The 26,320-nt window shown below is 45.2% G+C and overlaps 2 protein-coding genes and 1 non-coding gene across 3 annotated transcripts; 2 read left to right on the forward strand and 1 right to left on the reverse strand.

The window, feature by feature from the left end:
• Window positions 1-779: 779 nt before the first annotated feature.
• On the reverse strand, window positions 780-11,544 carry LOC125719027 (phosphatidylinositol-3-phosphatase SAC1-B-like). The gene is made up of 20 exons (XM_048993436.1): window positions 11,398-11,544; window positions 8,859-8,956; window positions 7,889-7,963; window positions 7,326-7,453; window positions 6,337-6,486; window positions 5,850-5,909; window positions 5,640-5,673; window positions 4,841-4,942; window positions 4,644-4,729; window positions 4,467-4,553; window positions 4,318-4,386; window positions 4,088-4,167; window positions 3,781-3,879; window positions 3,319-3,457; window positions 3,072-3,141; window positions 2,904-2,976; window positions 2,549-2,642; window positions 2,227-2,319; window positions 1,949-2,006; window positions 780-1,559 (listed from the first exon to the last, which is right to left on the reverse strand). The coding sequence occupies exons 1-20, from the start codon at window positions 11,424-11,426 to the stop codon at window positions 1,423-1,425; spliced, it is 1,761 nt and encodes a 586-aa protein (XP_048849393.1). The 5' UTR covers window positions 11,427-11,544; the 3' UTR covers window positions 780-1,422.
• A 1,520-nt stretch (window positions 11,545-13,064) lies between these two features.
• Window positions 13,065-13,137, forward strand: trnar-acg (transfer RNA arginine (anticodon ACG)). Its single transcript has one exon. It is a non-coding gene; the product is annotated as a tRNA-Arg (tRNA).
• An 11,007-nt stretch (window positions 13,138-24,144) lies between these two features.
• LOC125718713 (transmembrane protein 158-like) lies at window positions 24,145-25,546 on the forward strand. Its single transcript, XM_048992698.1, has one exon. The coding sequence runs from the start codon at window positions 24,290-24,292 to the stop codon at window positions 25,067-25,069; it is 780 nt and encodes a 259-aa protein (XP_048848655.1). The 5' UTR covers window positions 24,145-24,289; the 3' UTR covers window positions 25,070-25,546.
• Window positions 25,547-26,320: the final 774 nt, after the last annotated feature.

Genomic DNA, 26,320 nt, shown 5'->3' on the forward strand with positions numbered 1-26,320 from the left:
TACAGTGGCTAATTACAAGTACTAGTTATATATAATATTATATAATATATAGATATACAATACATAGATCACCTAAAATATACATTGTACAGGTAATTTATACAGAGGACCAAATGAGGCAGGCTGAAGATGGTCAGAAACCGTTTCTTATATAACCTTCAGCATGATCCTATGTGATACGAACGCCAAAGGAAGATTCCCCCATTGCCTTCCTAAGGGCAAATGTTTAACTAGAGGCCAGAACAGCATAATGCCCCCAGAATCGGGCACTATCAGTTCAGTACTCAAGGCTACGGAGCACACAAACGTTGCACGGTTTAATAGCGTGGTGTTGGGTGTGTATGATCCACCATACATTTGTACTTTGGCCCTATAAGATTTAACAGTGACGACAAAAGGCATGATTAGTGATTTGAGATTCAGTGATAAACTGAGAAATACCCCGAGTATTAGCGATGAAGATGTAAGGCAACAAATCGAGGCAGAATCTAAAGCAGACAGTGCTAAAATCAACTGGGATAGAGAGACTGTGTGTGTGTGTGTGTGTGTGTGTGTGTGAGAGAGGGGGGGGGGGGCATGCCGCTCCTACTGAGAGACCAGTATAGTGTCCACAGATCCAGCTGTGTTTGGGTCCACAGAAAGGTCTCACCTGCCACCCTGGAACCCTGCTGTCCACAGACAGACAGACATTCACACATGCATGTAGTAGTTATTATTTTGGATCTTCGCAAGCACCTTCTGTACCTCCCCCCACCCCCATCCCCATCCCCACCCCCACCCCCCCCAAGAGGTCTTCAAGCAGAAACAAACACCCACACACAAGAACATTAAACAAGCAGTAACATCAACACCGAATCGTGAGAAGCAGCAGCTGGACCATCCGGCGTGAATCACAGAAACCGTATCCGAGACGTAATCGAGCAGCTCGTGAGATTCTTATACGACTTTCCCATCACGTCCGAAGACACGAGGACGGCTTCTCCCATCTGCTTTAAAGAAGACGATTACCCTACACCTTATGAAAGTGCCACACCCCACAAAAATAACAATAACAATAATAATAAAAAAACAAGTTCAAAAACTATCAAGGGAAGAGAGGTACTGAAACTGTTCAGACAGGTAGGCAGAGTGAATGGTGGAGATTACGGCGCTCAGTCTTGACGCCGGTTTCAGGTCGGGTGATACCGGGGAACGGACTGGACCGGTGCTTGGTGCGCGAGTTAGTACGCACACCCGAAACCTGCAAAAGGCTGAGCTGGGAATCATTGGGAAAGTGTGACCTCGGAGACAAGTGGACTGAAAGAGGTTGACTTGCGCGTGGACAGTGTGGAGAGCAGGTCAGTACAGGCTCCCGGTGTGGGGGAGCTGGGAGGGGTTACACGCAGGGCCCGCGGAGCTGAGCTGCTTTCCACACACACACATTCAGTCCATCTTCTCCTTCTGCACCAGCTTGGGGGCGTCAACGAAGTCGGGGCCATTGAAGAGGATGACGGCGGCTGTGCCAGCGCTCGCGGAGCCCCAGAAGAGCACGTAGGCCAGGGTCTCCGTCCAGGTGTCACCTGGAGAACATGGCGGGACGTCACCAGTCTCAAAGGGTCACTCTGAACCGCCCTACAGCTTGGGCATCAGGGTCCCATGAGCTCTGGATCAGCAAGTTATTATCGAGTTAGAAAACCATCAAGATCTTTCAATTATTCTAAAGGCATTTTTGAAAGGTCAGACATTCTGAATATTCCCATAGTGAATGGAGAAATGAGGACAGCTGCATGTTCTTCACTGCAGACCAAAAGTACAAATCTGAGCAATAAAAGTTATTAAAAAAAAAAAGCCATTGGGAATTGGGGAAACTACCCATGTGACTGACACCAAGCCCACAAAAGCTGCTTTCTGAAGCTTAAGATCTTCTGTTACTAATAATGACCAATAAGTTGAAAAAGGAGCTTCTTACCCGCCATTAGGAGGCAGATGATGCACATTGCGAAAGCAACCAACATGATGATGGGCAGCTGGGAGAGAAGGGGGACAAAGAACGTTGTGGGGAATTAAACCCAGCACATGTACAACCAATATCTCAGAAAAACACTTCCAGCAGGAAGACTGACCAAGTTAATCCCTCCCCATAAGAAAAAAAAAAAACATTGGCTGCTTCCTGCCTCGGACCACGCCACCCCTTAGGCTCTACGACTCCGCCCCCAACCCCCGCACCCCCCAAGGGATAAAACTCACAGTGAGGAACTTCCAGTCCTTCTGCACATGTAGGGGTGTCGACACCTCCATCTCATCCACGGCGAAGTTTCCAAGGAAGAGATCAATAGAATCCTGGGAGGGGCCAGTACATCATGAAGGCAGCTGAGATCCGCAAAGCCCCCCCCCCCCCAAAATCAAACCTGGGCAGTCACTGTACACCCCCAGCTAGCTCCACCATAGTTAGGACTGTTAACAATATCTTACAGGTTCCGCTAGAGCTCCCATGTAACATTTGCTGCTTGAACTTGAGTTTCTAGCACGCCTGTTATTACGCAGCCCCTGGTGCGAGAGTGTGCCGTACCTGTCTGAAGCCATCAGAGAAGTTGTTCTTGTAGTAGCGTATCATGGAGTTCCAGCCATCCATCAGCAGACCCCAGTGGGTCCTCTTTCCCGTCCTGGGTGTAGAGATGTCATCCAGTGTCATGTTCTTAGCAGATTTTGCTTTGGGGAAGAGCTAATATTAAGGTTTAGGAGACTATCGGTCTCAATGAACTTTAATCAATATCTAGCCCAACACAGGACTGAGTCTGTACTCCAAGAGAGAACTAGTAGAGTTGAGGAGCACCTTGAAGCACAGGCTCATCTCACCTCTGGTATCCCTGTAATGCTACTTCCAGTCTCCACATCCATAAGCTAAGATCAGACAGGTCCCTCACCTGGTAAAGTCAGTCTTCAGGGCCCCAGTGCCGGCATACTGCTTGGCACACGCGTTGGCGTTGTCAGCCCACCCTGGAACCCAGGGACACGATGCAATTCAGAAGGGCTGTAGGGTTAATGGGGGGGGGGGGGGACTGATGATCTCATCAGCAGGGGGGTGGGCTCACCATTCTTGTACATCTTTTCAAAATCAGCTTGCTGTTCAATCTTCTGACCTACGTGCAGGACGCCCAGCCTCTGTTGCATGACATAAACCACAGTTGGAGGGATGTTACAATCAGATGACCATCTCTTACTGCCAGATGGCCTGAGAATCTTCTACGCCACAGACCTCCAGACTGAGAAACTAACCAGCGCTTTGCTAGAACAAACAACCAGTATCAGGAGAGTGAATTTATGCATAAGACACGACACCTGCAACTGGGCCTGCAGGGAACGGCGAGCCAGCAGACTCTGGATGACGTTGGTCCGGTCCAGGCAGTCCATGCAGTTACTGCGGAATGTGCCATCTTGCTGCAGCATGACCTTCCCATCCGAGTCCACCAGGAAGTAGCTAGAGAGAATATTGTCATGTGACAGGAAGTAGTATAAGCCCACCTGGTGTACCACCACCAATCAGGGGCACTGGAGTCTGGGTAGAGCATTGCCCAGAAGCCTACAGTGAAAGGGGTTCTGGAGGTGGATCTGAACAAATCCAATGAGTGGTCACGTCTTATCTTACCCAGCGTTAACAAAACAAGACCGGTAACTACTATTAAAACCACTAAGTCTGGCGCCCAATCCAGTTACTAACAACAATAATTCTTGTAATTCTTGTACTTCCCCAGGAATCGGCCACTGGCTTTCACAGGCATAGACACGCCCACACTCATTTACCCATAGTCATCCTGCATCTCCGCCACTGCGTCCACCAGGATCTGCAGGCGGTCCCACCTCATGTGGCTGCACTCCTTGTGGAAGTCAAAGGCTATGTATCTGTGGGGAGGTGGAGGAGAGCACAGGCTGAGGCTGGTGTGCATCACCAGCGGCAAATCAACAGGAGGCTCGCGGTCCACGAAGCTCCCAAAACACAGGAGGTTATGATGCTACATGGTTCATGCTAGGCCCTGCTGTAAGGTAATCATTTCGGCTGTTCGGGACGGCACAAGGTAAGTGAGAATGGTAGGAGAGCAGTAACCCTTACTTGAGCATGTTGTTGCCAAAGCTGGTCGCCATCTTAGCAAAGGCCTCTTCTAAGGGCTTCTCTGACCCCTTCTGGTTGACCTGGGGAAGGCAGAACGTAAAAATGAAAATTAGCACAATGCCAACAAGCAGCACACGAATTCAAAACCCCCCCCCCACATCTATAAAATACCAATAAAGGTCAAAGTGAAACTCCTCAGATGCAATAAAAGCATAAGAATGGAGGCATACCAAGTTTAAGATGACCTGCTTTCCGTAAAGAATGTTCTGGGAATCGAAATGCCTCTGGAAGCCATCCATCTAGGAAGGACGGAAAGAGATCTAAGCATGGGAACAACAGCTGGTCTGATTGGCTGCAGGGCTAAACAGTAAAAGCTCACGTGATTGCTGGTTTTGCTGATCTGCGGCCTCGGCTTGTACTTCAGATTGGGCCTCTGGGACCAAAAGAAGGGAATGGAACCGCGGGTCTATGGAGAGAGAGAGGGGGAGACTCCATTGACACTCAGTATGTGGGGATCCTCACGGATGCAGACCAGTACGAGTCTCGATAGACTGACTTGCAAGAAGGAGGCCTTTCCACTGTTATACTGGACGATCTGCTCAGTCTCCACAAAGTTGGCGGCATGTCCGTCCGAGTCAATGCCTGAAAAATGGATGTGTTACAGAGGCAGCGGTGGGACGGACAGCCACCCCAACCCCACCCAATAAGTTACAATCAGGAATTGGCTCGGATGCACGAGGGGTCCTGGCTCACCTCGCACATAATAGCGCACCCCAGCACGGAAACAGCTTCTCCTAGAGATGAGAATCCAGTCGAAGACCTTGCCGTTGATGCAGCCGGACGTCATCACGATGACTGCATGACTGGCGATTGAGGATTCCAGCCGGCATCGTGCCATGTCCAACATTACGCAGCTTAGCTGTTTTAATGCGCAGCCAAACACTAACTGCACCTCCTAACCCTGTCTGCAAGCTGCCTGCACTGCGGCTGCAGCCATATCCTTTGCTGTCTGGAGATGCAGGCTCTTCGTACTGACAAGCAAGTGTAATGAATAAATTGACCAATGAGTGTATGTTTGTCCTACTAGATATATGTTGAGGTATGCTGCCATCTAGTGTCGGTTCCTGGAAACGCCTCAACTTCACACTCAGTCCAGATCATTGTAGGTCTAAGTCAGACTACATAAACAACCTGGTGTAACTTTTCCATGCTACATGTTGCGGTTTGCACTACAGCCGAGGGCGCCCCCTGTGGTGGCTTCTCACTTAACACCATGCACTGGTCTGCAGTGACCAGGCTGACCTATAGGTGGCACGCTTAGAAGATCCAGCAGACTCCACTAAGCCTATTTAAATATTTCCCCTAGAGATGGGATCGATTCTAGCCCAGCCTGGTTTCAATCAGGTCAGAATCAGTAGGCAATTTGACTCTGGGTGGAATTACAACTTAAAATAATCCTTCTCTTCGTATGCTATACAAGACGGCTGAAAACGAGCCAACAAATCTTCATCAGTAACGGAATCGCTCACCAAAACACAGACAGAAAGGATACATCCGTGGATCACCGGAAAGGCGAATCTGTGAAGCTGCAGAAGAGAGAGTGAGAAGCCAGGATGCAGGAAGGGGGAATAAACAGGGAAGCGGCATTAGGACTGTCAGGACCAAAGGCAGCACGGGGGATACCCGCCGGCCCCCCCCACCGGCACCCCCGCCGGCCCCCCCCAGCGGCACCCCCGCCGGCCCCCCCCGCAGGCACCCTCACCTCCGGCTGTGCGATTATTTCTCTAAGCAGGTGTCCATTCCAGACAAACCTCTGGTCCGCCTACAAAACAGAAAACCGGGGGGGGTAGGGTTGGCAAATTCAGCAACAGCATCTTCCACGAGGCTGTCAGGACATCCAATACGCTTACCCCCCCCCACCCCGACAGGGAGACAGGACCCTGCCCAGCTTAGGTAATATTTACTAGGTGTTTCCAGGTTTACGTGTTTACAGAATGTGCCTGTAATGATACCTGTGCCTACGCTGAAGGTCAGGCTATGCAGAGGCTGTGTGTAATGTATCCACTTGACTGTGGTAACCCTAATCCTAACCCTAACCCGACACCGTGACCATTCCTGTCTGCATTACGCATAAGGGAAAGTCTGAACCAGCCTGCAAAGCCTCAGAGCTCATCCTCCTGACGGGGGCTATGTAGACGTGTCCATGACGTGTCCCACTCCCATCGCGGACAAGCCCCTCCCCCACTCACCCGCTCCAGCAGACTCATGTCGTGGAAGTCAGGGCTGGTGTTGGACAGGCGCTGCAGGGAGTGTGTCAGGTCATAGTTGGTGGCGTAGTAGAAGCCGTCCGTGGTCAGAACATTGTTGATCATGGCCAGGAATGTCTTATTATCCTGCATCTGAAGGGGAAAAGTTAAGAGGTGAGAGAGACAATGGCGGAGGCTGGATCCGTCCCGTGGAAATACCCCTCACAGCATAATCACACGGCCCTTTCCGAAGCTATTTTAACATCAACAAGACCGTTTACTATGGGGGATGATGCCACATATCCTTAGGGTCTGCAAGGAGCCAGGGAGATACCGAATGCAAGATCATTGGACGAGCTAAGCCCCTCCCCCTCACAGCCAGGTCTTGAGCTCAAGGCTGACCAAGACGGGCCTGTGAGGGTCCGTCAGCAGCAGTGTCTAACCCTCTGATGTTCCCTTCCTACAGATAGTATGAGGGACTTATCTACCAAAACGTGACCCTTACTACTCTACAAACCTGGGTGTTAATCATTCAGTACTGAATCTAATGATGTAGCTAATCTGCAGATGTAAAAGGAGTGATATTTCAAGGCAATTATGAATATATTACTATGAAACAGTCAACCTATTTTATTTAAATGCTTTAAGGGCTGTATTTAGCATCCGGTTCTAGGTTATCATACAGTTCTTACGCTTAAATTTAGTGTGTCAAAAAGAGACGTTCCGCATCCTCAGGGACAAAGCCCCCTCCCCCCTCCTGACTGACATTACCCTCTGCCCAGCACAATAAAGGTTGCTCTTCCAACAAGCATTGCCCCTTTGATTAATAATGCAAACTGTGTAATGGTAAGTGGAGATCACGTTTCTCAGAAGTTCCCAAGACGAAACGTCATTGTTTTCCAACTGAAGGCAAACGCAGAAGAGCAGAGGGACGTTGGGATGCAGTGCAGGGCGACTCGTGAGTTTGGTTGCAGGATGGTGACAGGCATCACCTGGTTATCAGTCAGGTGCAGAATGGTCTTTTTGTAGGAGATCACGTCAAAGTCCACCACCTTCCACACATTGTGCCCAAAGAGGGAGCCCACCTTCTTCTTCTTGGTAATGACAATGAGGTACATCCCTGTGGAAGGACGCCAAGGTTGGTGATCCGAGGAAGCTTGGAAGCTCATACATCAGCCCAACACATAACCAACACATTGACCTGATGTTTCCGGGCAGCTATGACTCCTGGACCCATGACAAACTGAACATCAGATCTCACAAAGACACCAAAGTTAACGAGCACCGTTGAGTTTCAACATCTTCCGCAATAAGGCCAACGTTAGCCCAGGGACTTGACTAAACTTAGCCTCATGCTCTGATTTCCATTCTTGGAGATATTTCGCCCTGGACTGTTTTGTAGCAGTCTGATCTTTCGCCGAAGTAACAGCTTCACGAGACGATGCCAGATATACGCAGTGTTTTTAGGCATTACCCAGCTAGTCGGTGTGAGGTGCATTGATACATCAGGAAGCTCAGCGTGAACACAGAGAAATGACTCCAAGGCAGCACCTACCCGCTACCAGGCGGATGGTCCCCATGATTCCACAGATGGGCCTGGTCACCGCCGATGGAGGGATGTCCTTCTTTCCTGAGGAAAGGCAAGGACACAGCCAAGTCGACGCTAAAGACTTTCCCCAATCACGGCAACAAATGTTCTTCTAGAAGCAGCGCCAAGTTTGAACGACCCTGTATTTCACATAATCAAAAGTGGTGCTGGAAACCGCGACTTCCTCTTGAGAAAACCATCACAGTGCCATCGAGTGTGACAGAATCTCTGTGATTACAGCGGGCAACAGCTTAAGAGGCACATTAAGCCAATCAAACCCTATATCCACCTCAAACGATGGATGACTTTGACTAACAAAGTGCCGAATTATTCACTACGTGTCCTAAACCCAACACAGAGGAGCTGGTAACCCAGAAAGGGCTGGCAAGCTACATGCAGTCATAGGAGCAGAGGTAACACGTGCGGGTCCATCAGAACCACACTGCGCATAACCAGTTTCGTCAAAGGCTGCTGTCATTTCAGGATACTTAGAACCGCATATACCCCAGCGCTGGACAAGCAATGAAATCACACTGCTGAAATGATTGAGAAACGAGGAGGCATCCTTCCTGAGGCGTGCACAGCTCACAACCCAGTAGAGTTCGAAAAATTAATTTTATGGTAGAGTGAGAAACGCTGGATAAAGAAGAAATGTCTCAGAAGAAGCTGCAAAACATTAGTTCCCGAGTTCTGGTTCTACTGAGCCAGTATTTAAAACTATGCCATTTAATGATTACACACAGTGAGAATGGAACACAACTGCATTTATGACCATCACTTTTACACGCAAGACAGCTACGCAGACGCCCACAATTCCAACAGTGACTTTACAATACTTAAGATCTTCCTTCTGCCTCGTTGGCCTTAGAATATCCGCCCCCCTCCCCCATTGGGCCGACGAAGGACCATGTGCAGTTCAGTCACCGTACTCTCTTACCTGAGAGGATCATCTCTGTCGAAACCCTATCGATGGCCAGCACTTCGGTGGCTCCATCGTCACAGGCCTCGATGTAGAACTTCTCAGGGGTCGTGTGCCTGTGCAGGAACATGCGACACAGGGGGAACCTCCTCTTACTGCAAGCATGACCCTCAGAACGCTGGAGAACCTCCCCTTACTGCAAGCATGACCCTCAGAACGCTGGAGGACCTCGAGTGACTAAGGATCTGACCTCAAAGTTTTCGGATTCAAGTCCCACAGAGTAAAAGTCACTTAATCCAAATACCTGTTATAGCGATCCAATAATAACGTTCAGTCAGACGTTTGTAACTGGCACACAGAGGCTACAAATAGCAGTTCCCCATCCCTCCAGGTCTCTTACTAACTAGACAGACCGTGACCTCATCTGGTTCCATTGCTTTACAACAGAGCGAGATTCATTCAGTGTTTGCAGCAGTCCGTTGGTTCACTGTGATTAGCTAAATTAGAGCACCGTAACTAACGTTTTAATTATCCCTATTTTCACAATGCTTAAGAAGAAGCAAAGATGGTACGGATGACAGGAGGCTGGATCAGACCGCCGAACCGTTTCCCTGTATATGTACAGAGGCGAATAGGAAAGTTCAGTCATTCCGCACACATGTGCCCACCTCCAACTGTCCTGCACAAACATGCTACGGCAGGGACAAGCCTTCAGGTTCACACTGCAGCCGTCATAAACATCGCCTGCACCAGACTCCTGTGTTCTACACCATCAGTCCCTGTTGCCAACAACATGGAAGCGACCTGAGGTGTGCTCCATACAGCTACAAGTCAGTAACCAGCTGGCAGGATTTTATGGGGCAACACTACAAGAAGACCAACTTCATCGTTAGTAATGTGGCACACTTCTTCCTCGTAAACACTGGGAGAACTTAAATACATTTCGCAATCTGGATAATTACTCAGTCTCTTGGGTAGGCAGCGCACAGCGGTCTGGAGAACCACCGCCACCCACTAAACCCTTTATGTTCCCAGCTTTCAAGGCACTTAGGGCAATGGGCCGAACCCAAGTGAACCACGTCGAAATTGCGTAGGGAACATGAACGCCTCAGAAAACAGCTGCTGCACTCGCTCATCCAGAAGAACCTGCTTTCCACAGGCTCCACCAGACGATTTCATGAAACCGAACTGTCAGCCATAGGAGGGCAGCAACACTTTTATAGTGTAGCCCGAGGAGCCAGCTTAAGTCATCCTTTTGTGGGGAAAAACAAAGACGTGCGGCTAAAACGTGAAAGTCGGGGCGCCTATTTGGGGGAGGTACCACAGCGGTAGCAGAAGATGAACAGTTAGGGTTTTCATAAGAAAGCTTAAGAGAAATGCCAAGTCAACATGAGACATCAGCTATCTGTATCATCCGTAGCCATGTCAGACATCAGGTAATTCATCTGCGAAGGTGACGCGTCAGAGGCTCTGGGAGACCAGAGGTGTGAAGGTAAACAGGAACAGTAAAGCGCCCCATGTACCAAAAACATAAGCCACAAGGAATTTTAGAATGAAACAGGAAGCAAGCGTATCATCTTCGTGAATAAATAACGACATATCAAAGATCAACTGCTCAGCACGGCTTGGTCATGTTAAAATTTTTAGAAACCCTCATCAAATTACCTTAAGGGCCATTAATTCAAAGGCTGACCGAGGCTAAGGCTTTGCTATGGGGTTTACAGGGGAGTTTCGGAACAGTGTGCATTTCTGTGTGTGGATCAATACCTCGCTGCAGCAGATCGCCCTTGCTGCAGTCAGAGGAGGAAAACAGACCATCCCATGTTTCCATGCCCAAACGTATATATCAGTTTCAAAAGAATAACCTGCGCATCAATCCCAGGCATTTACAACGTCTTTTCTATTACAGAATTCGATGTCAAACCTGATGTCTGTTCGGGTAAAAATCAATCGAGTTTTGTACAGAACTGTCACTAAATGCAAACTGTCAAAAAGGGGGCAGATGAGCGATCCACCCTCTCCTCCAATGTCAGTATCTTGCTACCATCAGTATGGCATCTAACTACAGATTAAAATACACACAGGTTCAGAAGTAATTCTTTGTGTAGAACAAATTATTTATAGATCTACTTTTTCCATCTTTGCGGAAAGAGCCGGATTAATAGGTCAGGAATTCGTACAGTCGGCAGCCAATCAGCGGTATTTCCTCCTGTGGCTAAACGTGTTAGCCGGCTAGCCGTGCTTAGCTTATCTTCCTGTTTTAGCATAGCCTCTCCGTCTACCACAGATTAGCATAGTGTAGCGTAGCATCACCTATTGTCACTTAAGCTAAAATAAACTCTTAGCTTAGCCTGACAAAGCCACAAAGCTAATGAAGTAGCCGGCCGTGTCAACGGCGGACCTCGGCCAGCAAACTTAGGCTCAACTATGAGACACGAGCATCAATGATAACGGCCTTTAACCACGACACTCCTTTGTCTGAGGACCTGTCACTGCCATCTGGGGTTCTTGAAAATACACAGGGGATTTAAAGTTAAGGCCGAACGATCATACTCACAAATTGTAGCTCTCGTAGGCGGTAGCCATCTTTACTTCAGTGTGCTCCTGACCCCCGTGACGTGTCGGTAATAACGCCGGCGGAGGCGGGGGCTGAGGACGAGGCTGAAGTTGGCTCCTTATTCGCAGCTCCTTATTCGGATTTTCCGGTCCACCTTAAATGCTGCGCAGCCGGTTGCAATGACGAGATTGCGCCTGTAGGGGGGGGCCTCATTTACTTTGGTGCACGTTCAGAACTTCTTTTAGATTTCAAATCGAATTAACTGGCCGAATTACTCAGATCCAGTTAACTTGTTAACATGTTGAGGAAAGTACATATCTGGACAGTTTAGTGTAATAGTATGGATGCGCTTCTTTATAAAAAGAGACAAATGCAAACGTTTTCCCACTCCCAATTCTGAATTATCTCTAATTCATCCATCGCCATAGCTTGTGATTCTGTAGTGAACAAAAACATGCTTTAACTTTACAGACACCATAAACCATTGCATAGAAATGTTTTGCTTTTTATTTACATTTAATTATGGTAATTTATATATAACATATATAATTCATGTGACTTCTTTTGATGAATGGCCCAAAATCCATGGAACAAAAGGCTTAAATGCTGTAATGTAAAAACTTCCAAGTGGAAGCCAGCACGAATAAAACACTGTGATCAAATGGAAAATCACTAAAGCATAGTAAAAAATTAGATCTGAAAATAAAACGACTTAGTGCTATTTATGTTTAACCATTGAAATGTATGACGGTTCTAAACTTTTTCCACGACAGAATATTACATCTAAACAAAAATCTCTCTTCTTATAAGGTTAATATATGTGATGAATTCCAGACAGGAACCCAGGAATATACAGGATTTGGGCCACTGAAAATTCACTTCAGTATGATGTCTGAAAGTAATTTCCCTTGTAAACAAACTGCTCCAAAGTTGTTTTTACTTTTACATCATCACTCATTTTCACATCTTGTGACATTTTTGACAAATTTCACCTTCAGATCCAGCTGAGAACTTGGCTAACATACACATTGGTTGTCACCATGTGATGATTTCCAGGCAGGAGTCCAAGGGGTTAAACGCTTGGAGCCAGTGAAAACTCACTATAGATTGACAGATTATGATGTCTACCAATAACATCACCAGGGAACTCTGCTCCCATGCACATTGATAGACGTTATTTGGCATTATTTAACAACTTTCAGTCAGCACCTGTTGAAAACACTGTTGAATATGAAAAACTATGTTACTTGCCTGACTCAATGTATTCTTCCCCTTCAAATACACCTGAGAACTTTGCTCACACACACATTAATAGACATTATTTAATAAGAATCGAAAGCCAAATTAAATTCTGCAGGTAAGCCTTGGTAAAAAACCCCTCCTACAGGCGGAATTGAGTCATTGCATCCGACTGCGCAGCATTTAAGGTGGACCTGAAAATATGGAGCCAACTTCAACCTCGTGGGCTGAGGCGGTTGCTTCTGCTCGTCAGACCGAGACTCGTTCTCATGCATTTTTAAAATCACATTATTATACTGGTGAATTTCATACCTGGTGTTCAAGTACAGTAAATTATAGTGCAATAATTTATGGACTACGTAGTATCAGCACTAGCTTCTGATATTTAATGTATATTACTTCCTGTATTTGACTGAACCTCCGTCAACGGGCCAGTGGCGCAATGGATAACGCGTCTGACTACGGATCAGAAGATTCTAGGTTCGACTCCTGGCTGGCTCGTTCCTTTTCATCTTGGACGTTATGTTTTGGTTCATAATATTACAGATTTTAAACAAATTCTGTTCGCGTGTAAAAATTATTTTTATTAGTTTAAAATATTTTAAAGAAAGTCAAGAAAATATGACCTTTCCTCTAATTACACCATTTTCGATTTTTCAATTCACTTGATTATTTGCTTTTTAGCCTAAAATGCGAATTACATATTGCCATTTTTAAAACGTGATGCGTTTAAAATTTTTGAAAGAATTACAAAAAACCTCAGTTACCCTTTATGTGAAATTTTAGATGAAACTTTTTTCTGCCTGCCCAAGAGACAGACCAGATTTTTACCAGTCATTAGTAAAATCAGTACCCCCCACTAAGAGCTTTTTTTCTCTTGCCCCTTTCTTAGATTACTTAATTTTTAATACAGCGTTTCATTTATTTATATTTAATGATACCGCTATTCTCCACTAGACAACGAAGGGACAACGAAGCGCTAACGATCAACCTAACTTAAACTGTTATTTGGGGTGTCTATTGTGATATTTTAATAAGCCAATAACATTTTAAATACTGTTTTATTTAATAGTTGTGTTACTATTAACTATTACTGTAAACTTTCCATACTAACTTCAATACAAGCGTCATTGAGATCTATAAGTGATATATCAAGTACAAATTAAATCCTTATGAAACACCAATTATAATAATTAAGTATACTATAAATATACTGTAATCCAACATGATAATTATGCCTAACCTTAAATATGTCCTTGCTACGGGGGTGTTTTGGGCTACTTCCTACCACAGAGGTGTGCAGATATTGTTTGTAACTGTGAAGTATGTATTGTATCAAGACACAACCCACTAAGAAAATAGGAGCATGTGGGCAGGCAGTCGTGGTAGGTGTACTGACTGACCAACACAGAAGGTTATTGGTTCAAATAATCTTTGGAGGAAAGTTCTGTTCTGGCTCTGAGTAATGTATCTAAGCAACTATTACAACGTTCCTACGTTCCTTTGGAAGAGAAATATCTGACCTGGCAAGAGAAAGTAGTATTATTACATAATAACATCCCTGTATTCATTAGGTGAGTTTTTATTATAACTAGCAAATGATCATGTGACTTCAGTGTTTCTGAAGCTGAATCTGGCCTGAAGAGGGAAGCTGGGCAGATAGGGAAGGGCAGAGAAATCTGGTGTGTGGGCAGCAGCTCTGCTGGTCTGGCCATAGCACACTGTGTGAGGTCACCTACGAGAAGCAAGGAAGGGCCTCCCCAAGACGGCCGAGGATCGTGCAGCTGGTGCCCTGATTAAGACAGAATAGACCTACAGTAACCTCTGTTTTACTCCTCTCTTCTGCCTATTTTGAGGAATAGATAGGGTGGCACTTTATCAGACAGTCTGACAAGTGGAACTGATGTGCCAGACAGTGAGAACTGGAGGTTGAAACAGTGTGACCAACTGCAATGGGAAGGAGAGCGAGAGAGAGAGACTCACTAAGCAGCAGGAGGGTGTCCCTGTAGAGCTGAAGGTGTTTAAATCAGAGACACAAATACTAACACCTGACACTCTCCCCCCTACCTTGATTTTAGACTTGGCATTTCACTGAGCAGTAGTTCTGAGTTCCTGAACCTTTACTGAGGGAATGTCTAAAGCAGTGTTTCCCAATTGGGTTCCTGGGGACCCACAGCAGTCTAGGTTTTTGTTCCCTCCCAGCTCCCAAAAATGTGGGCTGTGTGGCGGGAGCTCGGAGGGAGCAAAAACATGGACTGGGTCTCCGAGGACTGGATTGAGAAATGCTGATCTACAGCATCTGGCCCCCAACCCCTTCAAAGAGGAAACAGACCCGGATTTGTTTTCCATCCTTAGTTTCCACTCAGGGTTTTACATCCCACTTCTGACATCAGCGTGGCGCTTTTGCAAGAGGGCGGACATGGCAAGACATGGACCCACGTCTCCATGAGGAATGCAATGACCTCTTCAGCCCTTCATCATCCTGCTGCGGCCAAACACACAGCAGGTACAAATGCAGAGAAGCGCCTGCCCCTTACATTGCATCCACAACCAGTACAGCGGAATGACACCACCTCTCCTCCTCTCTCAGATTGGTATGTGTGTAGATGTAGATATCTGTGTGCATCTATTCGTCATCATTGTTGATGCTGCTCACAGCAGTTGATGTTCTGGTCCTATGCAATACGTATTCATGTGCTTATATACGGCTGTGGTATGCATGCTTACATACAGGTGTATATATTATTTTTTATTCTAAATATTTTTATTGTTAATTTGAAGGATGTATGATTGATTGAGGGGCCGCATGGTAGTGCAGTGCTTAGCACTGTTGCCTCAAACCTCTGGGTCCCAGGTTCGAGTCTCCGCCTGGGTCACATGTGTGCTGAGTTTGCATGTTCTCCCCATGTCGTCGTGGGGTTTCCTCCGGGTACTCCGGTTACCCCCCACAGTCCAAAAACATGCTGAGGCTAATTGGAGTTACTAAATTGCCCGTAGGTGTGCATGTGTATCTCAATGGTGTGTGAGTGTGCCCTGCGATGGGCTGGCCCCCCAACCTGGGCTGTTCCCTGCCTCGTGCCCCTTGCTTCCTCGTGCTCCTTGCTTGCCTCGTGGCCCCGCGACCCAGTAGGATAAGCGGTTTGGAAAATGGATGGATGATTGATTGAGTTTTTTATTTTAAATAATCTTAACTTCATCCTAAATTCCATGGTGGCCCCAGAGAAATGACATGTCATGGTAATCATGTGGGACATGGTACACAAATATTTGAACACGTATATCCTTATATGGTGAGATGACAATGAATAATCTAGAATCACACGGCCCCAATGTGAGGCTCTAAGAAACACCACTCCAGGTCTCCATACCTCAACTAACTGAAGAACATGCTGCTATCTGACCATAGTCAGTCTAATTGAACACTGGGACGTAACACAGTTATTGGGCTTCAAAATAATCTATAGCGACACCAATGTCCCAGCCATTTGTAAGCGAATCCAATCTTACTCCAGGTTAATGAAAAGGACCTTCGGTATTAAGTGGGTGTGGGGAAATATCCACTAGGGGGCAGTGCTGTACCATGAACGTGTATTATTACGTCCAAAGCAGCAAGGTTAAACTCTGCCAACCGGAGTGGGCACAGTGTCTGGAAGACATAATTCACGGGTACCAAATGACATTGGGCTGTCCCTCAAAGCATTAAAATTGCCCTATCTTGTCAGCACACATTAAATAATAGGAATTACTAAATTATTGAAAAGTAATCTCATGATACAGACTAGGATTGGTGTTTTAGCCCAAAACTAGAACACTATATTCCTGTTGTTCAGCTCACCTCCGTTACTACTCTGACATGTGCACAGAAAATTCCGGATGGTAGTTTGCTGGGTTTAGTGGTGTTTTCACAGGGAACCACAATGGTAACATTACGTCCGAACTACTCCACTGTTACTGGGGAAAAAAGTTCTGATATATCTATAGAACTCTCACATAAACCGATTTTGGCAGCACAACGTGTGGTTGTTAGTATAATTATATTAATATGGGGCGGCATGGTGGTGCAGTGGTTAGCACTGTTGCCTCACACCTCTGGGACCCGGGTTTGAGTCTCTGCCTGGGTCACATGTGTGTGGAGTTTGCATGTTCTCCCCATGTCGTCCTGGGGTTTTCGCCGGGCACTCCGGTTTCCCCCCACAGTCCAAAAACATGCCGAGGCTAATTGGAGTTGCTAAATTGCCCATAGGTGTGCATGTGTGAGTGAATGGTGTGTGAGTGTGCCCTGCGATGGGCTGGCCCCCCATCCTGGGTTGTTCCCTGCCTCGTGCCCATTGCTTCCGGGATAGGCTCCGGATTCCCTGCGACCCATTAGGATAAGCGGCTTGGAAGATGGATGGATGGATGGATTTAATATATACAGGACTTGTATATAAATTGGGGCTTTAAAATGACAAACAGGATAAGCTGTATAACATCTGGCAACTGTGAATCAAAAGGTCAAAGGTGAAATGTCACAAATCGTGTCTGCGTAGCAACTACAATGTACTCCATCACACCTATTTTGGTGCCACTTGCCAATGCAACAAAAGGGAGAGAGACTGGTGTGAGTGGTTGCTTAGCAACGTGCCAGGTGAAAACTGAATGCAATTGCATTTAAACAAAAAAAAAAAGCCTAATGAGAGAATGGTGCCAAATTTAGGCCTGGAAAAAACCATGTCTGAAAGATAAAAAGCAGACAGGCAGCTCGTTCGTCCATCGACGGAGGAATCTCTCTGAGTAATTCAGCGAAGATCGCCAAATAAATCATTTGACTAATCGGGCACTCCATTTACACAAATAGCTTGTCTTCAAGCACACAGTCATTGTCATACATTCTAATTCCAGTTCTACTTTTGTCTGCTTTATAAATTGCACATTTTGCATGTTTGGTGGTGTTTCTCAGGATTCTTGAAAGTGAAGGAAAACTGGGGCGGGTTAGGGGGGGGTGCTGGGTTTACAGATTAGGCGTAGGCCGTCGTCTAAGGGGGTGTCGCCGGTGGCCATCTTGTCCGAGTCTGATGTAAAACGGGACGTCAGCAGAGGTTACAGCCCTTGCACCTCAGCCACTTCACAGAGTCAGACCCTAAGGGGAAATCAGCGTCACCGTTTCAATAAAAGGCCTTCTGACTCCAAGATACATCGGCAGTGCGTGCAGAGAACGATGAGAACACAGCCGTCACATTTTGCAACGTAGCGCCAGTTTCCGCCACATCCATCTGTGATCAGCAATTACTTGGGCGCTCGTACTCCATCCTTAATCGCATCCTCTCTACATGCACAGCTTCACAAGTAGGAATCTGAGTACGTTGCACAGCCCCATACCCTGATCCACAACAGTTCAGAAGCCCTAGTTTAGCGTTTAAGCATCCGGTCCTCGGGCAACCATAGACAGTCAACATTTATGCTGTCTGGCAGGGACCTCGGAGGGAGCAAAAACATGGACCAGCTGCGGGTCGCCGAGGACCGGACTGGGAATCGCTGCCCTAGCCTACTATAATATCAAAAGTCTTTCCACTGGTGTCCGCTTAGCTTTCGACGTTCGCCTCAGCCTTTCAGGGGAAATGTGATGCAGACACTCTCACTTATGGAAATAAAAGCCTTTTCAGCATGTGCAGCAAAAACACACATTTTTCAGACATCGATCAAAGGGCGAGAAAATGAGAGAGAGTCCAAGACAGGGAATATGTGGTGGATCGGTGTTGAAGTAAAGCTGCCTTCCTAATATATCAATATATTTGCTTACAAAAGGTTGCCCCACAATGTTTGGGAAAAGACTGACGAGCATTCAAGAACATTTAAAGAACAACTTAAAGCATCACCATGGCAACCATGGAAAGATTTTAAATGCAATGTCAACACAGATAACATGACCACATGTACGTGGGTGTCTGTTTGCATTAGTCAGAGAGGGCTGAACGAAATGTATAATATTTTCTGTAGATTATGTACTTCTAATATGTATGTATTTGAGTAATACGAAGTTTCTGCATCCTGTGCTGTGGAGAAGGTGTAATAATATATTTCTCAAAAACAGCCAATGGGAAGGCAGCTGATCTCCCATTAAACTCTCACAGGTGGGGGGAATGGGATCGAAAATAAACGACGAAACCTGGGTGATAAAGCACATGTTTATGCTTCTTTATACAACAGGTTTAGCAAAGTTTTATATGTGTAGCCAAGGGGAGGTCTAAAAATTCTCATCCTGAAATTTCACATAGACACAATAAAAATCACCTGACCCTCCAGCCTTTTTTTTTTTTATTATAATACACTCACGGTCCCTTGCTCTCCACGCTGCAGTGGATTGAAGCATATTAAAAGTAATGCATTACAAAATGAAATTCGCATTACTATAAAATAATGCATAGAACACTATGCTTATTATGCAAAAGATGATTAGCTATTATCTAAATGACTATCTGATATACAAGAATATGATATAATATTTATTATGTCATTGTTCATGTAGTATAAAATTTTAATGAGAAAAATGTTCAGTTATGGTGGCTGACTTATAGTACCTGATCGATCACAGGAGTTCTGTCAGAACTGAGGCTGCCCTCACATCTACAGTCAGAAACATGCTTGACAGCCTCTTGGGCCAGCAGAGGAGAAACAGAATGATGGATGGGGGGGGGGGGCTACTTCAGGACCACGGACAGTGACTGGCTTTATGGACACGCCGGACGGTCATTCAGATCAGAAGCTCCCTCTAAATCCTACTGATGTCAGGATCTGTCCCTGCTTGGCCAGCAGGTGTCGCTGACCATCCCATCCTTTTCTCCATCTTTCCTTAGTTTTACCACTCTTCTACATCCCTAGTGCGTTCCCCCACTTCTCAGGCTGCTGGATGAGCTAAGCGGGCTGCTGAGAACCATCGTGGGTTCAGCTACCACATTTTCCCTTGTTAATTGTGTTCATGTAGTTCGGTATTGGTCCTAGTTTTGTGTTTGAGGTCCAGATTATCTCCATTTCTTCTATATTACTATTTCCCAGTGTTTGATTATTTAGTGCTTTGTGATTATGAATGATCCTCACCTGTTCCTTATTGTCCCTAATTGGTTACGGCTCAGACCTGTGCTTTGCTCAGAGCCAGAGCTCTGTGTTTATATGTGCCTGCTCTTACCCAGTTACTCTGTCAGTCATTGTATATGTTTAAGGTAAGAGTGTTTGCTGTTAATTCTTACCCGCTGATTTCAGCTTAATGTTTCTTCTCCGTTTCCTTGTATTTGGTTCAGCCTTGCAGGTTTAGTTCTTGTTTGCTTTCCTGTTTGCATTTACAATCCTTGTCGTCCCTCTATTTTATATTTTTTTCTTGCTTCCGTCTATAGCACAATTCCCCCTCGTTAGTAAGCTGCTCATAGGATCGTCATTGGCCATGTCCAATAATGACAACTGATCCCAGCATGGAAAACTATTTCTATTCTCCACAGATTTCTTTCACTTTCTCCTTCGTTTCTTGAACTCTTACAGGCTCCGCATAACGTCCATCTCGTTCAGGAAACCAGCCTTTCCAATAATGTCGCTCTTAGTATTTTTTCTTTCGCTCGTGAAGAACATCATTTAACAGTGTCGTTTCAGAGTTAGAGTTTTAAAAGCAAATATCACAAACTACGGTCAAACATATACACAGAAAACCCACTATAATTTTACATTGTGACAGCTTGGATAGAAGAAGAGAGGCATTCATTTCTGCGTGGAAAAAGGCAGGTTTTTGGTTTGTCTTTCGCTCCGAATCCAGCCACCTGCAGCGAGACGTCAGTAACTAATGCGTATCGCTTGAAATGACGCAGTGAGATTGTTCCCATAGGAATGGGGGTTTACAGCAGCCTTTCCTAATTACTTTAATAACCATGACTGACACCCCTGAACTTTCTGAGTATAGTTTCGGATGTCTTTGGGCTGAACTAAAATTAACATCACGGGGAATATGGAAGCAAACATTAAGTCATTCATTGGACTGTCACACTGGCCCACAGATCAGAAAGCCTTCAAAAGAGACTAGAGGCTGTCACTCTGTCCCTGGTAACGATAAGCGGTCAGCAGGTGTCACTGGGCACCTGTATCACTGTGAGCGTCTGCTACATGTTCAAAGTAAAGAAGGCGGAATAACAGGGTCCTTGGCACAAAAGATCTACATCCATGTTTAATCTGCATGTATGTCGGCAAGAATTTATTTGAATTTCTGCAGCATAATTAATTAACAAATAATTAATTTGCATTTTTTTTCTGGTTGCCCGGCGCATTGTCTAGAGCGTCCAGAACATTAGCAAATTCATCGTGGAAGGAGCAAGGGTAAGGCTGGAATAAAATATAAGGAACACGAGGCTTTTAGCTGCAAATGGGGGGCAATCAAATCCCCAGCTTGTAATTAGAGACAGCGAACGCGGAAAATGAGGCAGTTTACCAGTTTGGAAAGTCACCTGCAACGGTTCTGTTTTTCTGTTTATTTTTCATATATAAATAATGGAGAAGAACAGCAACTTTAACATACGTGTGAAAAGCAAAGGCAATTTTTTCTTCTTCATCTGAAACCATTTTCACCACCTTGCAGTTCGCTGTCATCACAGCGATCGTGTTCTAGCCATTACAAACGCGAGTCTCCGTGTTATCATTCCTTTTCATTTGACACTCGCCGTTTCGGCTATTTGCGAGTGAACAATTAACTGGGAATAGTTTTAGCGCCGAAAAATCGCAGAAACTCGAATGCAACGCGTAAAACAAAAATATATGGGCCTAACCAATACTGAAACTGATCTGGATCACATAAAATCATATTTGGTTAGCACATAATCATTAGTGTTATATAATAAGTGCTAATCGAAATGCATACTATATATTTAATATTAAGTTATTTTGGTTTAAAAAATACCGTAGGATGTTTTAATGGTTCGAAAATGCAGCACTCCAACTGCATACAATACAGTAACTTTTGTACGTACAGATATATATTAGATTGCTTGTATCTTAGACCTATATGAGAAGTTACAGATAGTAAATAGCAAATCAATGGAATTTCACATGCAAAGTAGTACAGTAGGCTACTGTTTGTTTAGAAAATAGACTTTTTACGTTATAGTTCAGGCCAGGGGCGGACTAACTTCTCTGGGAGTCCTACAGGCTGACGTGGGTAGGGGGCCCCCTAAATGGGCCATTTGGGCTTATTTTTGGAGCCGAAAGAGAAAAAGAGAGGGAATTACAAACGATGAGACATCAACAATATGTCAATCTAACAGCGGGGTGCCAGCAGTAAACTTTACTGATGATGGTGGGGACGGGAATGCTTTCCCGAGGCGGGGGGGAGGAAATCGCGCCAGCGGATCGATCAGCCACAAGTTTAACTGTTCCCTATTTTGCTAAGTGTATTTTAGATTTTTTGTATACACTTGTTTAATTCCTTCACGTCTGTTCGCAAATTGCCACTCTATGTTAGATCCTTAAATGTAATTTTCAGAAAATCCGTGTTGATGAGATTTCGTGTTACCTATTTTGTCTAATGGAAAAGTCCGCCTCTAATCCAGCCTAGCAGATTGAGGTTATGAATTGGGGTTATAAAGGGACTCGATTATTCGCAAATTTTCACATTCGCGGGGATCTGCCGCCCCTACCCCTCGCGAAAGTGAAGGGGTGACGGCAATTCAACGAGGAAGAGGAGGATCTCAAAACACTGATTTGTTCCGGTAACAACAGGTGTTATTCAGCCACTATTTAACGTGCCCCCTGGCGTTTGAAAAGCAAGTGTTCCCTGTTCGTCTTTTATCTTGATGTCGGCCCAGGCTATTTTTTATAATTCCTTCATTATTTAAAAGAGAACTATTTGTTCTCTTTCAGAAATGATCTATAACGTTCATTTTGTATTTAGTTACGCAATTTAAGCAATTATAGAAATAAACCTAATATTTTACAATCGAATATTTTAATAGTGTTATGCATTTCATTCACGGACCAACAGCTAAGTTGAATCAACACGGACAAAGCTAATAGATGCATAGAAGGTCATGTACAGGAAAACGATTACTGCTTGGGATGAGTTGGACTGAAGAGTAAGGCCAAGGAAGCCAAACGGTGCCCAGAACTTGTGGAAACTCCTTCAGGACTGTTGGAGAAACATTCTAGGTGGGTACATCTGGAAGCTGATTAAAAGAATGCAAAGAATCTGCAATGCTGTCATTGAAGTAAAAGGGGGTGATTTATAAGAGACTAGACAAAACTTTGAGGTGTTGAACACTTTTTGGTCATTGCAATATTCATTATGTGTTACTGCATTGGCAGAAGGCTTATTAGCTGGTGAATAACATGGATCTAAAATAGAGAAAATACATTAAAGGCAGGTGTGCCTAGATTTTTGACTGGCACTCTATATATAGTACCAGACAAAAGTTTGGACACACTTCGCCATAGAAAGGTTTGTTTGTACTATTCTATACATTTTACAATAACTATAAAGACATAAATACTATAAAGTGGCATATATATATATATATAATTAAACACTGACAAAAAAAATATTAAACAAAAAAAAATTGTCGGGCCAGTAGCTCAGTGTGTCGGGACACAGGAGAGTGACTGGGTCGGTACAGTGATCCCACCACTGGGCCCTTGACCCCAATAGCTCCAGTGACTGGCTGACCCTACTGTCTCCTCTACGCCAGTTCCATGAGGTGGCCTCCTGGAATGCATTTCCATTTGTCCTGCAGGAGGTCCCACAAATATGCTGAGCTCTCATTGGCTGCTTTTCCTTCACTTTCTGGTCAGACTCCTGCAAAACCATTTCTACAGGGTTTACGTCTGGAGGGCCAGGGCATGTGATACGATACAACCACTCTCCTTTGTAGGAGGCTTGGCGTGTCCAAACGCTTGGCTGGTACTGTATATCAACTAAATTCTGTACCATATTCAGAGATACTAGAGTCATCATCACCGTAACAACATAAGCAATCAACATAACACGTAATTGTTATGTGGGTCAAATGTGCAGTTAAAGTTGATTATTTTTACTTATATTTTTCATTGAGAGCATTCACAAGAAAGCAGATCTCTACACTCTTACAAAAAAGGGTAAAAATTGTACCGTTGCTTGTCACTGCGGCTGCACCCTGAAGAGTCTGCCCAATTGTACCCTTAGCTGTAGGCAGTTGTACCTTTTAAGGTACACAAACGGAAAAGGAACGTTTCTGTACCATTGATGGTACATTAATGCTGTTTGTACCTTTGGGATGTTCCATTTCTGTACCTTGAAAGGTACAATTAAAAGGGTACAGCCCCAGTGACGAGCAGAGGTACACATTTTTACCTTTTTTTCTGAGAGTGTATTTGTTTCAAACACAGAGGACTAGATGATTATTTAGATGTCTCGAGTTAGGAAGAGCCGGACATGGAGGGATTCATTTCTGCAAAGACAGACACATGGGCATCAGCTTGGATATTTGCCCGAGATACACACCACCAGGTGGCTGGCGTCAGTCTCATAACATTTGGCTGAGCGCAGAGCTCCGGCAGGGAGGCAGTTAAAATCCGGGCGAGATCTGGAAAATTATCGAAAGGCATGTCTGAGAGTTGTACGTCTGACGTTTGCATTTTAGTTGAACGAGACTGGGCACGCAAATCCTGAACTCCCATGAGCGGGGGAGCGAGGCGCCGGGGGCTGATGGTATCGCCGGGGGCGCATCTCGCACGTCATGCCGCCGCAAGCCTCGCACCCTGTGCCATGCTGACCGGCGCCCCGAGGCTGCTGCTGCTGCTGCTGACCCTGACAGCCACTGCCCTGATCTCCCAGCGCTCTTACGCCTGGAACGACGAGGACACCTTATTGACTCCGATCAACTCCACCGAAAGCCTCCTGGAGAGCCTCCAGGTGGACGTGAGATTCTCTAAGAGGTCCGTGCACGAAAGCGCACCGTCCACCGGGGCTTCGCCCCAGCCTCCGTGCAATGTTAGCGTGCAAAGGCTCCGGCCCACGTCCCTCATTGCACGCTGGGACAGGCGCGTCGGCTTCCAATGCGACGTGCACATCCATACCACGAACCGCGGCAGGGCTTTCTTCTGCGCCGCTTTCAGCTGGGTCGCCTCACCTGTCGTTATCGAGCACCTGGCCATTTCAGGCGGACAGCAGGAGTTCCGCCTGTGCGTCGGATGCGGCCTCTCCCGTAACAGGAGGCTTGGGCAAGGCAGATCGCATACGGGGGACCCGCTGGGCTTTTGCTGCGTTGACTTTGCCTTGGACGAGCTCAATAGGGATAACAGCTGGAGGCTGAACCGCAAACCCATCGAGTCTACACTGGTGGCCTGTTTCATGACACTGGTGATTATTGTGTGGAGCGTTGCTGCCCTCATATGGCCGGTGCCCATCATTGCAGGATTCCTGCCTAATGGGATGGAGCAGCGGAGACCGAGATAAGATTTCATTTCATTTCAATCAATACTATTGCTATATGTAGTAAATATTACTATATATAGACAAGTAATTGTCGACTTATAGACATGTAGTTAAAACCTACAGTGTTTTATGTGCGATACTCCTAAAACAGCGCAAATTCCAGTCTTTCAGTTCTCTTACTTGTTGCCAGTATGTTGCTTAGTTTGTCGGTTTAAGAACATTTTGATTTAAAAACACATATATATTCGAAATGTTTTACACCGTTCGTTGTTCCACTGTTTTATTTATAAGGTCACGTGTAGCCTTGCTGAAAATCTGAAAATCAAAGTAATAGGTAAGAAAACGCAACAATAGGTATATATGTTTATTCAGCAACAACAGCTTCGGTATTTCTGCTGATCAACAAAAAGCCACGTTAGCCTAATTCAAAACATTTTTTTTAAATTTATGTTTCTCTCATGTGTAACCATTAACTGAATAAATCTCACGCAGATTTTTAGAAACGTTTGAGTCGCCTTGTGTTTATTTTCTTATTTTACGTAGAATAGTTGTGACTGTTTTCTAGTTTGGATACTCATTCAGTTTTACGGCCAATACAGTTTCTTCTGGATTCATCTCGTGCATTGTCAGGTTGATGCAATAACATTTAAGGACATTCATCCTTTTCGACTTTTACAATATACTGTATAACGAGCAAATGTATGGGTATAGCTGAATAAACGATTTTTTAAAATAAATGATAGATGGATAGATATATCAGTGTGGAGAAACCAGGTTATAATAGTAAAAAATGTAATATGTCCATCGAGTTCCAGGATTTTGCGTCAGAAAGATTCCATTAGTATGTGTGGTTAATCATATTTGATGAGCCCTCATTTCCGAAATCGAAATCATAATTCGTCTTATTTGTTCCTCTGTTTCCTCATTAGTCATATAAACGGGTCAAAATACGACTTTGTGCTGGTTGGAGAATGTAGATTTGCAGAAGCAAAGGCAGCTTCGAATCCACCATAATGAATTTCCTAATTGTTTGGCTAACATTATAGAATAATGGTGTATAGATCCAGTCGTTGACACTTGTTCAGTTGTTCAACGCTTATAACAAAATAATTTCCTCTTTAAATGAACCCATTCTAATAAGGCATCAAAATAAGATCTTAAGCTCAGCATCCAGGGTCCAAGAATAAGTCTGAAGGTGTTAAACTTCATTGCCGACTTTTTGGCGTCTCCCGCTGTAATCCGCCTCATTTGCGCCTCAGCAGATCTGAAAGC

The sequence above is a fragment of the Brienomyrus brachyistius genome, chromosome 23, assembly GCF_023856365.1.
Source record: "Brienomyrus brachyistius isolate T26 chromosome 23, BBRACH_0.4, whole genome shotgun sequence".
NCBI lineage: Eukaryota > Metazoa > Chordata > Actinopteri > Osteoglossiformes > Mormyridae > Brienomyrus > Brienomyrus brachyistius.

Excerpts from the sequence above, each read along its gene's own strand:
- LOC125719027 (XM_048993436.1), bottom strand. The coding sequence starts at position 11,426 with ATGGCTACCGCCTACGAGAGCTACAATTT. Across the intron at positions 8,957-11,397 it reads GCCTACGAGAGCTACAATTT|GCACACGACCCCTGAGAAGT; the intron begins GTGAGTATGATC and ends GTTCCTGCACAG. Across the intron at positions 4,730-4,840 it reads GGTGCGCTATTATGTGCGAG|GCATTGACTCGGACGGACAT; the intron begins GTGAGCCAGGAC and ends TCCATTTTTCAG.
- LOC125718713 (XM_048992698.1), top strand. The coding sequence starts at position 24,290 with ATGAGCGGGGGAGCGAGGCGCCGGGGGCTGATGGTATCGCCGGGGGCG.